At 39.4% G+C, this 16,461-nt stretch overlaps 2 protein-coding genes across 2 annotated transcripts; one reads left to right on the top strand and one right to left on the bottom strand.

Moving 5' to 3' along the window:
* Positions 1–234: 234 nt before the first annotated feature.
* On the top strand, positions 235–2,924 carry cryba1l2 (crystallin, beta A1, like 2). The gene is given in 4 exon segments (XM_044113741.1): positions 235–251; positions 356–401; positions 404–690; positions 2,786–2,924. Coding segments are annotated over 4 exon segments (489 nt in total).
* Positions 2,925–6,143: 3,219 nt separating this feature from the next.
* unc93b1 (unc-93 homolog B1, TLR signaling regulator) lies at positions 6,144–16,074 on the bottom strand. The gene is made up of 13 exons (XM_044115130.1): positions 15,879–16,074; positions 14,671–14,775; positions 14,448–14,589; positions 14,106–14,259; positions 13,859–14,020; positions 12,500–12,629; positions 12,276–12,369; positions 10,553–10,677; positions 9,662–9,844; positions 9,293–9,566; positions 8,699–8,820; positions 8,484–8,606; positions 6,144–7,629 (listed from the first exon to the last, which is right to left on the bottom strand). The coding sequence occupies exons 2-13, from the start codon at positions 14,773–14,775 to the stop codon at positions 7,378–7,380; spliced, it is 1,866 nt and encodes a 621-aa protein (XP_043971065.1). The 5' UTR covers positions 15,879–16,074; the 3' UTR covers positions 6,144–7,377.
* Between the last annotated feature and the right edge of the window lie 387 nt (positions 16,075–16,461).

Here is a 16,461-nt window from a genome sequence, read left to right as displayed (position 1 = left end):
CAACTTTTACACATTAAGTCGTTATTTTAACTCCTGAAACAAAGAAAAAGAAAGCCTACTTCTCACTTTGTATTATATTTTGAAATAGTCACTTTTGCAATTTTCTTTCACAGGAAATACGAGGCAGATTTTACACGGCTGTCAGCACACTGTTGTTTTTATTTACCAGAAGTCTTAAAAAAGTCATTTAAAAGTGAACAAATGTGGGGGGGGAAAAAAACCATATTTGCATAAATGTTTCTGTCTGTCAGGTGTGCGCTGCCCGGTTCATGTTCACAGTTTTCATATTACATATTTAACCTTTTTTACTAAAACATCTGAAGCTGTCACATTCACCAATCACATCTGCAGCTAGGTGGGGTTTTGAGCACCATGACTGCAAAGGCCAGCTGTTCATCCTATAGAGAGGGGTGAGTACCCCAACCGGGTCACCTATGCTGGTTCTTTATCCTACCACACCGAGAGCTTCATGTCGTTTCGTCCCATTTATTGTGCTGTAAATAAAACTTTAATGAATGAGGAGCCAAAGCTTTGGATCTTGCTTGCAGGTCTGTTAATAGTAAAACACTCTTTGCAGTTTTCTCAAAGCAGACACATGATGATTTTTCAAGAGGGAGAACTTCATCCGTCCCTGCAGGCTGTGGGCTGGTTCATGCCCGAGGTCGGTTCCATGCATTTGCACAGCGGAGCGTAAGTGAGTCTACTGGCTTTATTTTTATCATAAACGAAGTTTCAGAAAATCTTAAAAGGCAAAAAAAATAGGCAACAATCCAAGCTGCTTGTTATCGCTGAGTCACTTTTCAAGATAATGGAGCTCAAACCCTTTTTTTTTTATCTACAAAGCAACACTCATTAAGTCATTCATTGAGCTTGAAACAAAAGTGTTTTTATGTGTAATTCAAAAGCATTACTCTAAGAGAAACATAGACAGTGGATACAGAAAAGAGGAAGTTAATGTTCAAAACAATTAAAATGATATCTCTCAGGTGTCTTGAGAAAGCAATCAGAGCCCATTGCATTCACATAATAAACTAGAACTGGGGGAAAAAATAAAAAATTGGTGCAGCTGCAAGTTGTAAGAAGAAGACCAACATTTACATGTTTATTGCAGCGTTACACAAGTTAATTGAATTATGAACATTCACTTCCTTAGCCACTTTAAGAAGCGGCTAAGGTTCTTAAATTGTTTGATAGCCAAAAATATTAAAGTAGACCATTACATGGCAGCATAACTAGACATACTGAAGATGTTCTGAGTTCCAATAAGATATAAGATATAATTGACTTTGAAGGTGGCATGACTGTTGGTGCCAGACGAGCAGGTCTGAGTGTTTCAGAAAATTCTGATCTGATGGGATTTTCATGTACAAGCATCCCTCAGGTTTACAAAGGACTGTCTGACTGTTGTGTGAATGAAAATGTCTCGTTGGTGTCAGGGAAAATAGGTCAAGAGGATATAAAGGCAACAGTAGCTCAAATATCAGCATCTAAACTCTGTGAAAATCACACCAGGTGACTCTCCTGTCAGCTAAAAACAGAAAACTGAGGCTACAGTTCTCCAAATCCAGAAAATCACAGATCGGATAAATGTCTAATTTTTGATTTCAGAGCTGGGCGTGCTGTGGTGGCGTAGGGGATAGCGCAACCCACATTTGGAGGCCTTGAGTCCTCGACGCGGCCGTCGCGGGTTCGATTTCCGGACCCGGCCGACATTTGCCGTATGTCTTCCCCCCTTTCCTGTCAGACTACTGTCATTTGAGGGACACTAGAGCCCACAAAAGACCCCCTGGTGGGGAAAAAATAAAGATTTCAGAGCCAAAATTTGGTGTAAATAGTACTGCGACTTGCGACCTGTCCAGGGTGTTCCCCGCCTCTCGCCCTTTGACCGCTGGAGATAGGCACCAGCCCCCCTGACAACTCCTCCAGAGATAATATAATGGATGATGGAAGAATAGTGCTGCTTTGTGTCAATGGCTCAGCTTTGAGAAATCCTGATTATTTGATCATGTTTATCCTGCAGTTTACCCATCATCTGATGGCTGCTACCAATACAATATGCACTGTGTTGCAAAACAGTTTTATTTTTGTCCTAGTTTTAACTTTATTTTTGTCCGTATCTGCCCGTTTGCTTTGACTTCTCAGCAAACAGAACACATTTTCAGTTCTAAGAGAGATTCTGCTCTTAAAGCTCGTACTGGAGTGGAAGTGAGGGGGGAAATCTGCTCATCCGAAACAAAAACCACTCAGGGGAGAAGATACATAAAATATGTTTTCATACGTACAGTGGAGTCAACGTGTTTACTCATTCAGGGAATACGGTTTTTTGAATTTTGATTTCACTGGTGATGGTATCTTTCACATAGACCCAGCACCTCCAAACAGCCTGAACAAGTGGCTTAAGAGGAAGGATAGATGTTATATATTTCTAATATAATCTGAAAAGAATTTCAGTCAGGATAATAATTTGTTTTCCCAAATCCAGTCTTTGAATTTGCTGATTTAGGATGTACAAGCGTCCTAAATCAGCAAATTTATGATGCTGATTTATCATAAATTAACACAAATGTTGCTGCTAAATGTTTTACGTGTGAGAATGACAGCATCTCTCATTCTTGCACTGGTACAGCAGAGATGATAAAAATATCAATTTCTCACAAATATAATAAAGTGAAGGGAAACAAAATCACATTTTAGTGCTGAAACTGCTTCAAAAGTCTAAGCTTTATCAGACTGCGCCTGTTGCTGTCTCTTTAATCATCCCCTTTGTGGCTCTGCCTCTCCTTAGCTTTGTCTGCTTTGAGTGCCCAGACTACAGAGGTCAGCAGTACATCACGGAGTGTGAGAGGCATGGTGGAGACTACCTGCACTGGAGGAACTGGGGCTCCCACTGTCAGACACCAAAGATCCAGTCCATCAGGCACTGAGGAGCCTCGTATCGAGACCAGCAGCAGGTTGGACTTGAGCAAAAGAACCCGTGAGCTCCACCTCAGTTTGGTTCAGACCAGAACTACAACACAAACCATGTGGGATCTAGCAGCTACCTCCCAAGCCCACCCATCGTTTCTTCTTTATTTAACTTGTTTTGGTAAGTTAAATAAAGTTTACGCTGAGCAGATAAACAATATGGACATGCAGGGATGTGTTTTGACATTTTGCACAGAGTTTCACATAACATCTTTGCACATTGTTACCTCAGTATGGAGACACAACGATGTCAGAGTCTGAACAATAAAACCTAATATGAGGAGCCATCAGAAGAAAATGTTACCAAGCATGTACAAGTTTAGGGGCCATTGTGGATAAATTCAGCAAGTCTTATTCTGTTACACATAAAGAGACTTTTGAGAAAACATCTGATCATTCAAAAAGATATTACAAACACCTGATGCATGTAGAAGAAAAAGACAACATATAAATAAATAAGCTACTTTCTCAGTTGTTTTGTTATTCTGTGTACTTACAACTGACAACACAAAGAGTGGGACCAGTATTCTTAAGAAAAGAAAAAGAACAATTTAGCTTCTCATTTTCATCACAGCAGACAGGCTTATTAAAACAAAAAGCCCCATGAGCATCCTCCAGTAAACTCTTTATTCAGCTGTGGATTCATGAAATAAACATCGGCTTAATGAGCATTTCTCGCATTGCAAACAGGTCACGAATCCTGTCTCAAAGCGAAACTAATTAACTTTCATAGCTGCACACAAAACGGGGGTAGGTGTCTCCAGAGTAACGTAAGCAATTTTTGATTCGCAAAAATTATCCACGCGTGAGTATTATAATAATAATATTACTATGGAGCAAAAATAGAGCATTTGTATTTAGCGTAATCTTCCACCTTCCCTGATCCTTTTGTATCGGCTTGTGCTCATGGCTTTTTTTTTTTTTACACGTGATTATTTTTAAATAGATTGCTTTCTGTTTAATTCATTGTTTGAGTAACCGTAACTCTCATTTCTGCTGAACTGTCCTTGTTATCTGAATGCTGGTATTTGAACGTACTCTGAAAGTTGATTCAAGGAATCACTTTTATCTTGTTCTTTACTTGCTGTTCTTAAGAGTTTCCATGGAGATACATGTTTGATTTTTTTTTTTTACCACTTAATTTTAAAACATGGTGGATAGAAAATACAATACACATCTTGTAAGCAAAACTTAATCGCTTTCATCTATTTTAAGCTCCTGCTTCAGTGTATGCAGAAACAAAACAAAGACAACAGCAACTATACATTATTGCAAACTCTCAAATATATGGGGAACAGTGCAATAAGGATGTTTCTCAGTTCACTAAAATATGTGTTGTGCATAATAGTTAACATGCCATCGAACATAGATAACATGTTCAGGCATAAATTCACTCTCAAACTGACCAAGAAATGTGATCTCCAAGTGTAAAACCAGCCAACCAAAAAAAAAATATATATATATGTTTTTTAAATCAGATTTTAAAAAATAGCCAAAAATATTTTCATACAGAAGCACGACCTCGCTTGGAGTGGGACAAATTCATCATTTGAAGTACCTGCGCTTCACTGCAATGACATTGAAAACTCTCCTGCAGAACAAAACATTTCTATAAGACCAAACAGGTCTAAAAAAAAAAAGGTCGTCATTAACAGGATATTTCTGCACTCCAGATATTTTACCGTCACAGCAGGAAAGATTTTGGCATAATGAAGGACGTTAACAATAAATCTGCTCTACTTTAACGCTCAGAATGGGATGACGGCATTACAAAGAATAAGCACAATATCTGGACCAAAGCTGCAAATTAATGTTATTATCTTCCCTCAGTGATTTTCTTCCTGTGACAGGTCAAGTATTCATCTGGGAGAAGGGAGGCCATTAGGTATAATCATACAGCACACACAAAGCTGTTTCTGCGTCACGGGAAAAACTGAAACTGCACTTTTTGAGTGAAAGCTTTAAACACTTTTCAAAAGTTGGATAGGTAAATACAAAGTGCAGCTTTTCAGACTTAACCCAGTCAATGATACAAGTTAGATGCCCCTGCAGCATTTGAAAATCCTGCAGAGTTTAGTGTCTGTTTAACTGCGAAAAAGCAATGAGGGGATCATTCTTTTGCTCCAAGACAGAGGAAGGATTTTAATAAAAGTGAACACAGAAACGCATCTCATTCATCCATCCGTCGTCTAGATCAGCTTTTCCTGTCTGGGTCGCAGAGACCCTGGTGTCTGTCTCTAACGGACATCGATGAAAGCCGTGGACAGATCACCAGTCCATCGTAACACACACACACACCTACATTCAGACCTATGTGTGATTTGGAATAACTTATTAATATAAGAGTTTTGGATTGTGAGAGGTGGGAACCCACACTTGCCAAAGGAGAAAAGACAAACTCCACAAAGAGAGACCCCAGACTGGGATTTGAACCCAAGACCTTCATGCTGGAGGATAATTGGAGCATTGTCACACTGTAAAAAACACAAAATCAAGTATTTGTTGTCTACTTTCTAGTGCAAATATCTTAGTACAATTAACTATTCAGGGTAATACAGACACTTGTTTTAAGTCAATAACTCCTTAATATTGATGTGATAAATGAAATTATCTGCCAGAAGAACATTTTTCCTATAAATTAAAAAGTTTTTTATTGTGTTTTTGCGATCCTACAACCTCCCTGCTGTTCTAATTAGGAGTTTGAGTTCTCTTTAAACAGTGTGTGTGTGTGTGTGTTTAGAAATACACACACACATATGCTGTGTTTTCTACAGTTCAACACAAAAATGTGTAGCTGAACTTATTTGCAATAAATCACCTAGCTGTTGGTTTGCTTGGTGTAGACAAATCATTGCACTCCTTAAAAATAAGAGTAGCTTCATTTATATATTTTTGCAGATTTTATGAATTTTGCAATGGCAATAAAAGCTGCACAGACACTGCTAACTAAACAGCCATCCGTCTGCCGAATACTGAACAGTATTAAATCTAAGCACACATTCATATTCTTCTCTGTTATCCTTCAGAAAAGCAGATTTACAGCCACCCTGTCTTTCTAGTCTTAATGCAAGACAGAAGTTAAAACCACAAAAAAAAAAATCCTTATTCACATTCAACAGAATAAAGCAGGCTGTCTGTCTTGATGTTAACACAAAGTTTTCATGTTGCTATTCAAGTGATAAAATCAATTGCTAATTTATTTATTTTTTTTATTCAAATCTGTCTCTTTCAGATCTTTCTTTTACAGCCCAGTGCTCTGCAGATTCAACAAAAGATCCTGCTCATCGACAGATCTGGTAAACATGAAGCGCAAATTGAGGGGATGGAAAACTGAAAGCATTGTGCTCTAAACTGTTGCCCCGTTCTACCCACTGTAGACAGAACATGTTTACAAGAAATATATAGTCTCATTCGAAAACATCAAAATTACATTAAAAAACATACGTTGAATATGAAAAAGATTTTAAAACTTTCCTTTCAACAAAATTTTATAAAACACTGATATCTGAAAATTCATCATTTGTGTGTATTTATTTTTTTTTTTTAATCTTTAAGGTTTTATCACCCTTAAAGACTGTCATGGCCTCCTCTAGGCAGCTGCTCAGCTTTAAAAAAAAAAAAAAAAAAAAACATGCATAAAACTGTGTATGAATTTTAAGCATCTGCTAAGATACATGAGGTTAAGAAACAGACGAAATGTGAAACTGTAGATTCAGAGTGATCAGGCACAGCCCTTAATATACTACGAAATATTTCTACTCCTGTAGAAATATAACATTTTAAGACATGAGATAAAATAATCTGTTTGCCTATAAACTTATGAACAGTTTTATGTGTAAAAATGGACAAAACAAGAGCTGTAGTTCCTCGTTAAGGTGCTTATTAGCAGTGAAATTCTCCAGACTTCATCAACCAGAACCTTTAATGTATTTCCTCAGGATTAGACGTGATAGACCAACACAAAGTAGCATACAATTGTGAAAACTACCACTTTGTCCAAACAATTACCATGGTGAAGCATGATGGTGGAAGCATCATGCTGTGGGGATGCTTTTCTTTTCAGAAGGGGCAGTAAAACTGATCAGAGGTTGTGGGATGACGGATGGAGATAAATGTGGGGCAACAATGTGAAGTAAAAGTGTTGGTCTGTCACATAACACACCACAGAAAAACATCAAAGTCTGTTAATGTGTAAAATGTCGAGGTGTATGCCACTGCAATGATCTGAAAAAGGCAAAGCTGGCCGCACTAACCAGCTCTTAGGACAATCCACAGACAATTCTACCAAGATGTGACCATAATGCAGAAAGTTTTGCTCAACGCCTTCTTTCCTTTGTGCTTTAAATATATAAAGGATGCTAGTTAACATTATAGTTAATAGCGCTTCCACATGTTCCTCATTCTTTCGTTTTGTCATATCTCCCTCCCGTCGTCCTCCACGTTGGCCCCCCGACCCTCAGCTCCTCTTCTCTGGGCTCTGGGCGAGTCAGCGCCCTCCGCTCTGGCGTCCCGGCCTTCTTCCTCCCTGTCCCCTGCTACCATCTCCTCCACAACGCGCTCATCCTCCTCCGTCCTCTCTTCCTCGTCCTCATCGTCATCCTCCTCGCTTCCCTCTGAATCTGACTCATCAGAGTTGTCCTCTTCCAGGTAACGGTAGCCTTTCACCTGAGGGTAAAAACATAAGCTTTTATTTTTATTCTCCACTTGGATGTTTTACGACCCAGCCATGATTTTAAGGCCTCAGTCACTCCTGCACAATCAGGTGAACAAGTTTTCATGTCTGTATTAGAAGGTATCAGGAGTATGAACCAAACAGAAAGGATCAGCCTTTTCCAGTCTTAATGGACTGTCTCATGAATGATTTATTTACACAGTTTAAAATCACCACCAAGATTCTCACAACAGTTTGCTGGAGTTCTGGTCCTTAGTTCACACACATCTTTCCAACCCTGTCCTCAAATTTTGAGTTAATGAGTTTGGTACTTTGTGATGCCGACTCCAAAATATTGACTTTGTTGTCTTGAAGCACATTCGTAACTAATATGGCTGCATGTTTAGTCTATTTGAAAGACAGGCTCCAACTTCATGGCAGATGTTCTGAGATGTTTCTCCATTTGTCTCTGCTATTTTGTGAAGTGCACCAGTCCCTCCTGTAGCAAAGCAGCCCCACAACATGATGCCAACTCATCTGTACCTTTTATTTTTTTTAATCAGGCATTTGCTATAACTGGAATCACACTTCATGCTCTGTTCTCAGTTTGTGTTTCACACAGGCAGATCATGAGAGGTACACACCCTCTTGCCTCATTTTCCTGTGTTATAAAGTATTAACTTCTGTGCAACACTCTGAGACAAACATGAGGAAACTGAAAACAAATATTTAGCTTCAGTCTCCAGGACTCACTAATCTGAATTATCACTACTGCAGATGAGATTTAAACTGCTTCCAACTTTTACTTTAGAAAATCTGTGCTTTCCCTTGAAGTAGCTGCACACACACACAGAGAGAGATGGGTCACCTTGTGTCTTGGCCGAGGGATGCGAGGCATTCTGGGCTTCACTTTCTGTGCCACGCGGCGCTCCATCACCCAATAACAGTAGCACGCCAGTAACAACGTAGCCAGAAGGATGGACAGTTTAGCCTAAGAGGCAAAAAGATTATTTTTTTTTTTTTAAGTAACATATATTAGCATATAAGATTACATTCAGGAAAAAAATATTAACTAAAACGTACCCTCATGGGGATCTGGGACCAGAGGTAGACGACAAAGATGGCGATGGCCTGCCACCAGTGGTAGATGGTGTAGACAAAATCCAGGCGCTCTTTCTCCTCAGCGTACAGAAGGCCGACAACGGCTGGCACACACGGAGACAATTATACGAGAAAAACCATTTTAAGAGCAACACGAGAATTCAAAATCCTTTTTATAAAGCATCAGTATTATGATGAATTAAAAATGTTAAGAGTGTACCACTATTTTTTAATGTTAACCTGTTTAATATCCCTATTATAATTAAAAACGCAAAAACCAAATGATCTGCAGTGAAAGAGTTGCTGTGCTGTGACTGGGGCCGCAACTAACAATTATTTTATTTGATTGATCTATCAGTTATTCCTATGATTAATCAATTAATTGGATAAAAAAAAACAAGAACATTCTACAGATTTTTAATTTAACCACTTAACTCTTTTTATACAATATTAATAAGAAAACAAATGTAGGGTGAAGCTAAAAATAAACAGACAGATAGATATAAATCATTTCAGTCGTCGATTAATCGTTTCAGCCCTAGTTATGACGTCAGCTGGATGACCACAGATACTCACTGCTGACCCCTGTCTTGTTCAGGGCGCTGCCGAGTCCCCACAGCACCACGATCACCAGCAGGGGACCCAGATACTCCGGTGAGTTTGGCTTAACAGTCAGAGCGAGGAGAACCACCAGCAGGACTCCATGCACCACAGCACCCCCCATCAGACACACCCATCGTGGGAGGCGCAGGAGGCTGAGAGAGAGGAGGGAGAACACGGAGCAGGAGAGGCCATAGACCAGGACGAGGAGCCAGAGGGTTTTTATCCCCAGAATGCAGACGCCATAGGACTGTAGGGGGGGGGGGATAATTATACCATTTATTACCACCAAGCCTGGATGTAACTGGCAGGTCACTGTAGAAAATCAGCGCATTAGTTCAGTACCAGTGAGAACCCGCTTATGATGAACAGCATTTCCAGTCCGCTGTAGATGAAGAAGGGGCAGAGCAGCCGCAGGCGATAATCCCGCAGGTGCTTGAAGGGCAGCTGGAAGATGTTCCCCCAGCCGATGCTGCGAAGGTCAATCTCCTCTGTCGGCCGGTAAGCGGGGCCACACAGCAGCAGAAACTGTGGGAAGAAAACACACTGATTATAGATCATGCTGAGTGAAGATAATGCTGAGTAACATAAATATTCTCCGCATCACTAGGAGTTTGGACTGTTTGGGAAACCAGTCGTGACAGCTATGGCTACTAAAGGCCCTAAAACGTTTTTCGGAGTTGGTGTTGAAGTTAGTGGTTGCAACATGACAAAATGTGACAAGGTTCTCCAATAATAAATACTTAAGACACTATTTCTGTTTCACAGTGAATAATTTACATTTTTCTGAGTATGTCTCATTATTCCTCTTCAGGGAGGAAGCTTGAGGTCAAACGTTTGATGCCTGAACAAGAAGTAACCACACACAAGACCAGCAGCTTTCAAATGACCTGTTATTGAAAACAGCGAATAAAACAGGAAGCGGTGCTGCTGCTACACACAATGTATAACAACCATGATGTCTAATGGGATCTCTACAGGAACTGAATGTAAGAACCGTGTTTGACTTTTGCAGCTTATAAGATGCAGATTCAAGCAGCATGCAAGGAGTGGAGAGTAAAAAGCTAAAACAACTTATTAAATAGCTACGATTGATTGTTCTTCAAGTAATGCCTCTAGTACAACTATCAAAATCTTGAAACAGATTTTTATAGTTAAAAAGAACCACAGCAAAAAGATCATAAGATTGAAGATGACGTAGAATAACATAAAATTGTCCTCTGCTGCCTCTCTTACAACAATCATGGCGAGGAAGGCGAAACCCATCAGGATGCTCTCCACCTTGATGAGCAGCATGGAGCGGGGCAGGTTTTTCAGAACGGTGCTGTTGAAGCCCGGGATGATGCCTTTGATTGAAGCACCTGGACATCAGATAAAAAGGCAGGTTTGATCTGTAAAAAAACAGCTGCAAATATGAAGATTTGGAAATTTCTGTTTCTCAGAGATATAAATAAAGTTAGTTTCAGTGTGTGACAAAAAAGGGAAACTATCAGAGGTGGCTTTTCAAAGAGAGTTCATGTTTAAGGCTTTGTATGTTAAAAGGTCGGATGAACTGGAGGAAAAATGAGGCCCTGAACGTCCATTTGAAACCATCTGCACTTCCACTTTAAGAAAATTAATCAAACCAACTGTAGATGAGTCCCTGAACCCCAAGGCAATACAAACCAGTGAAGGCTTTATGGTTTGAATTAAAAACTATTTAATGGGAAATTCCATGCAAGAACTACTGTAGAAAGACTTGATGGGGGTTTACAGATGTAAACATGTCTTCAAAAACCAATCCGGCTGCAAATAGCAGCAGGGTTTCAGTTCCTCATGAAGAGGTTCGCTTTGGTCTGAAGGACTAAAATGTCCATTTAGCGAGGTTGATTTTCTCATCAGTGAACCGTTTCTGTGTTGCTTTGGCCGCAAGTTTAGGATAATTATCCTGCTGAAAGACCACATAACATCATAGTTTTAGTTTTTTCACAGAATCCACCAAATTTCTACCGCAAATAATCTGATGAGACATTTCTAAATACTAAAGACTTTTAGCATTTCAAACTATTCATGATGGCATTCACTGTAACAGCCTTTGAAACAAAAAACAGGCCCACAGCATCACAGATTCTTCATTGTACTTAGCAGTAAAGTCCATTCTTTGGTATGTTTGTTACACAAAAGTTCAATCTGACAAGATTACATGACTAAAAAGGAAAAGAGTGCACAGCAGAAAATATTTGTATCTTTAGCAAAAGGTACCAGCTGCAGTATTTTTGGCACATTGCATTTCAATGTGTGAAATAAACACTTAAAGTTTCAACTCTGACCCCTACGTAATCCCCATGCACTGATAACAACTTGACAAATTGTTGTCTGCTACTTACTTAACACGTCAATATTTAGGAGATAAATTAATCTTAATGCCATTTTTTTTCCCTGTTTTTTATTTTGTTCCAATTGTAAATCTGTGCAACTTTGAAAAAGTAGCTGGATACATGCAGCCATTTTCTAATTTATGAACCTCAACACTTGACATGTAATATTGTCTTTCCCTTTTCTGAGTAACACCCAAGACAAAAATTGACCACTAGGTTACATGATACCTACAGCCCAAGTGAGCAGAATAAAGTCTGTTTTTATCATTTTCAGGGTGAGATGAAATTATGAATATGAATGAATTTTTTTACACATCTAACCCAGGAGTGCTAATAAGTGTGGAGGATGATGTAGCATGTTTAACACTAAACCTATAGGTGATGAAATGAATGTTATAACTTGATAAAGAGGCGTAAGCCATTTTTTTCTGTCCATGTGTTACACCCTTTGGCTGGAGTTTTGTTTTTCTCTCTGCTAAAACATAATCGAATGCAAATAATCTGATGAGACATAACTATTTTCAGACTGAAATATTATTTTCAGAATTTCTTCAGTAAAGCGCTTTACTCATCTGTCCCCAGTCAAAACGGGATGTGTTTACCACATGTTTTCACGTTGCAGAGAACGTGGTAGTTCTCGTGCAGGTGATCGTGGAGGACGAGACGCATGGGGAACTCGGCGAAGACGAAGCTCAGCTGACATGGAAGAAGAAAATGCAACAAAAACATTTGCGTTGATTTTCTCTTCATGTTCAGAATTGGTTTTTCACAATATGACGCACAAGTGGAAAACGGTGGCAGAGCAGGGTCAAAGGTGCAGACTCACATTGAAGATGACGTAGAAAATGGACTGGAAGGTGATGATGTAGCTGTAGCAGCCCCCCTTTGGAAGCTTCCTCTGCTCCTGAACATGCTCCTCCTTGTAGTTGGCGAATTCATAGTACTGCTGGGCCATCCTGCAGGAGGGGAGGGAAGTGTGTGGCACAATGAGCTTTAAGACAAAAAAAAAACAGCTCACATTTATTTAAAAATAAAAATATATATAAATTATGCCTTTTCTGGGGAGAACTCTACTAGTCTAAGATAGTCTACAATGTAAGTTCCTAGTTGACTTATGATCGCATCACAAATAGTAAAACGATATAATTTAAAATGCAAACACAAAAGACAACACAGACTCCACAATTTAAAACCATAAACACATCATCAAACTGATTCCAAAATAGTGGCAGTCAGTTTTAAGGGCATAACTCGTCAGTCCTTACACACCGTTTCTCTTTTAAACTAAAATGATGCAAAGCTGTGTTCATTTTTAGATCTGCAGTGAAGCAGCTCCTCATACTGACACCTTGCACAGAAAAGGACCTTTCGTCCCGATAAGTTTTAGAGAAAGTTGCCTCACAACTCCCACCGGATGCTCTATAGCAGGGGTCTCAAACTCCAGTCCTCGAGGGCCGCAGTCCTGCAACTTTTAGATGTGCCTCTGCTGCACCACACCTGAATAGAATAATTAAGGCTCTGGAGAACTGATCTACACAAGGTGAAGTTAATTAAACCATTCCAGTGTTTTGTACATGTGGCACATCTAAAAACTGCAGGACTGCGGCCCTCGAGGACTGGAGTTTGAGACCCCTGCTCTACAGGTTACTGAACCGGTAGCTCTAAGAGGAACCAAAACATCAGGAGGAGCTGGACCACTGAAGATTTTCACAACCAGTTCGGGATTTTACAAGGTAAGTTCAAAATTGTCCTGCAGGCTTCCTGACCATGTTTTTTTTTTCACCCCTTTATATATAACATCATCATGCTCAGCAGCTTGATTTTTGTAGGTCCTGCCACTGACAAAGGTTTCTAGTTAAAGTAAAAGTATGTCTCTTTGCTGACGACTATGCTTTTGTAGAATACACAAAATAGTGAACAATCGTTGCTATCTGACCAGGTGACTTCCAGAGCATGGGGCAGGAGTGATTTGTTTGATGTGATTTGTTTGTTTGGAATTCATTTGCTTCCCCAGTTTCTTTAGTAGGTGCTATTTTATGGATACTTGTATCTCAAATTAATTGAAAATAACCAAAACACCACATATGACTAAGATTACTCACTTAGCAGAAACACTCTGCTTATATTCAACCTGAAGCAAAAGGGATCAGCAAAAATTTGTCTTCTTTAGCGCTTTGCGCCTCACCTTGTTATATAACTTCCCAGCGAAGCCCAAAAAGGCACAATGGCCACACCAATGGCTACAGCTGATGGAACTAATGTGTAGTACCGCTCCCAGTAATTGGTTGAGACAAATAGTGCGTAGATTCCTGAGGCCAGAAACATCATCCACTTAGTGCCAAGAAACCTGAGAAGGAGATAAAACGTGTGAAAAAGAATCATCAGATAAAGATAAAGGGATTCATGTTTACTTTATGTCTGTGTGACTCTACCTGATGAGCACGGGGGTGTAAAGGAGGCCGATAATCGGGGTCACATTGATGCCCATCAGCATCTTCCGGTCGATGTCCACAAGACCAATGTTGCTGTATTTCACCTCACGGTAGGTCATGTCGTAATGAAGAGTCAGCTGCATCTGTAAAAGGCCTAGAGAAAACAAACGTAGGAGGATATAAACACATTTTAAGCTCTGCTATATGTCAGTGTTTTTATCTCTTTTCTCTGTCGAGATCCCAACACATCTTTCCAAAATTCCAAACGCCTCCGGACTCAAATTTTCAGAAATTTCAGTCCTTTGGATGGATGGATGGAAGGATAGATGATTAGAAGCTCACCCATATAAACACTGTACACAATCATGGCTCCAAAGCTGCTGGCAAGAACATTCTTGATGACTCCCAGCCTTTTTCTTCTGTAGTACTTCCTTTCTTCCTCCTCCTCATTGTACTGTGCCTGTGGGCCCAGGAACTCCTCCATCTGAGCAGAAAAAGGAAGTTACGTCAGCAGCCGTTTACGTCAAGAAAGAAGCATCTTTTACTGATCCTAATCAGAGCTCACATCTCCCTCTTGTCCCACATCCAGCACTTCGTTCACGCCACCATTGGGGGGCGCTACAACCTGCTCACCGTCTTCAACAAGCTGTTCTCCCTCAGCTGCCTCCATCTGGTGACAAAAAGAGGGCAGTGCACAAGATTAAAAACCTTTATTCAAACTGATTGAAATTGTATAAAACGGTTTGTTGAAATAACAATATTTGTTTTTGACAATGTACCTTTCAATTGTTATGATCATCAGATGTCAGCTGTTTCAATTTTATTATTATTGAGTTTTTTCTTAACATAACATAACGGCTTTCCTGAAGTATATTAATAATGGGGATTTCTCATTTCTTTGAATTGATTTTTTAATAAGTAAAAAAACCCCTGTGGTTTCAGGTTTCTAAATGCAATCTGAGGGGCTTTTTTATTTTATGTTAATCTAGTTTCTTTTCATGCAAATGGACAATTAAAACAAAGTTATTTATTCACTGACACAATCAACACAGTGAAACAGTGGTGGCAGTATCATGCTGTGGTAATAGTTTATTTTTATTTTTCTCTGGTTTTTGTACAATTAAATAAAAACAATGCCTTAATGTTCTTCCTTTGTGCTGGTTTATTAGATAAATCCCAATGAAATACAAACAAATTTATGGATATAACATATCTAAATGTGAAGAAGTTCAAGGACTGTAATATTTTGTGTTTATTATATGCATACGGAAATTTGAAGTAAAATAAACCATAAAATTATTGAGAACTGGATCAGTGCACAAGCCATCAGTTTTGCGCTTTAGGAACTGACTTTAAAGTTTATGAGGAAGTGATGACCAAAAGTTTTCACAAGTCACGGAGGCCTTAAGTCTTTAAAACTATATAACAAGAACTCCCCCATCCTAAATAAATGTGCAAAGTTTCAAATAATTGTCAAAAAAATGCTCTTCTTTATTTCTTCAGCTGTACAAGTGTTTTCTCTTGTGCTAGAACAATTTCTCTTGGAAACAAAGTTAAGTTCTAAAATGTTTTATAAACTGCGCAGGTTTGTTGACTATTAATAATGCAGTTATTAGGCGTGGATGGACTAGTACCAGGGCAGCTGGTTTTGTGGTGCACAAACGACCCAATCCAAACCTGCTCCACCCCACAGTCTGAGGCGTGTTTCCAATTAACCTTCATATTACAGCGTTCTTGTTTTATTATCTGAGAAAACAGTGAAAATTCACTCACCACGTCGGTCTCAGGACTCTCTTGCAGAATGAACAAAGTGTCCACCTGCCAGACAGAGACATGCGGACACCTCCCCCCTCTCTGCTACTTCTAATTTCAGTTGTTTGTTGGTTCCCGTTTCCGAAGCACAGGCTCGCAGGTATAAATAAAAAGTTTCACTGGGGGAAACGAAAGTTTGTTCTCTCACTTCCTCACCGCTGCTGCGTCGCAGTTTGTCTTAAAGGTACAGACACACTCATACTGAGGAAGCCCTGCCTACTCTCACTGCAACACAGCGATGGACTCTTGTTTACCTCCCAGACAACTCAAACATGTCAAAAAAATCAGAAGATGATCAACAAATTCTTTCCAATCCGAAAAGAACTTGAGTATCATGTAGATTGATTACACAGATTACACTATACCCTAATCAAACACGAATAAAAACTTGGAATATAGCCCTCTTCTTGTGATGAAAAAATATTTTCAACCACTTTTCTTATTGAAATACTAATATTGGAGCCAAATGTGTGTATTTGGTCGCTAGATGGGGCTGTCGGCTCCAGTATATGAACCAAGAGGTGACAGGTAGAGGTAACCCGGA

This window comes from Gambusia affinis, linkage group LG04 (assembly GCF_019740435.1).
Source record: "Gambusia affinis linkage group LG04, SWU_Gaff_1.0, whole genome shotgun sequence".
NCBI lineage: Eukaryota > Metazoa > Chordata > Actinopteri > Cyprinodontiformes > Poeciliidae > Gambusia > Gambusia affinis.
Note: the sequence above shows the minus strand (reverse complement) of the source record. Positions and strands in the feature narration are given on the sequence as shown.

Bases quoted from the DNA above. Each gene is read 5' to 3' on its own strand.
- unc93b1 (XM_044115130.1), bottom strand. From the start codon at position 14,775: ATGGAGGCAGCTGAGGGAGAACAGCTTGTTGAAGACGGTGAGCAGGTT. The intron at 14,260-14,447 runs GTGAGCTTCTAA...TGTTTTCTCTAG, and splicing joins TGTGTACAGTGTTTATATGG to GCCTTTTACAGATGCAGCTG. The intron at 7,630-8,483 runs GTGACCCATCTC...TTTTACCCTCAG, and splicing joins TCCCTCGGCCAAGACACAAG to GTGAAAGGCTACCGTTACCT.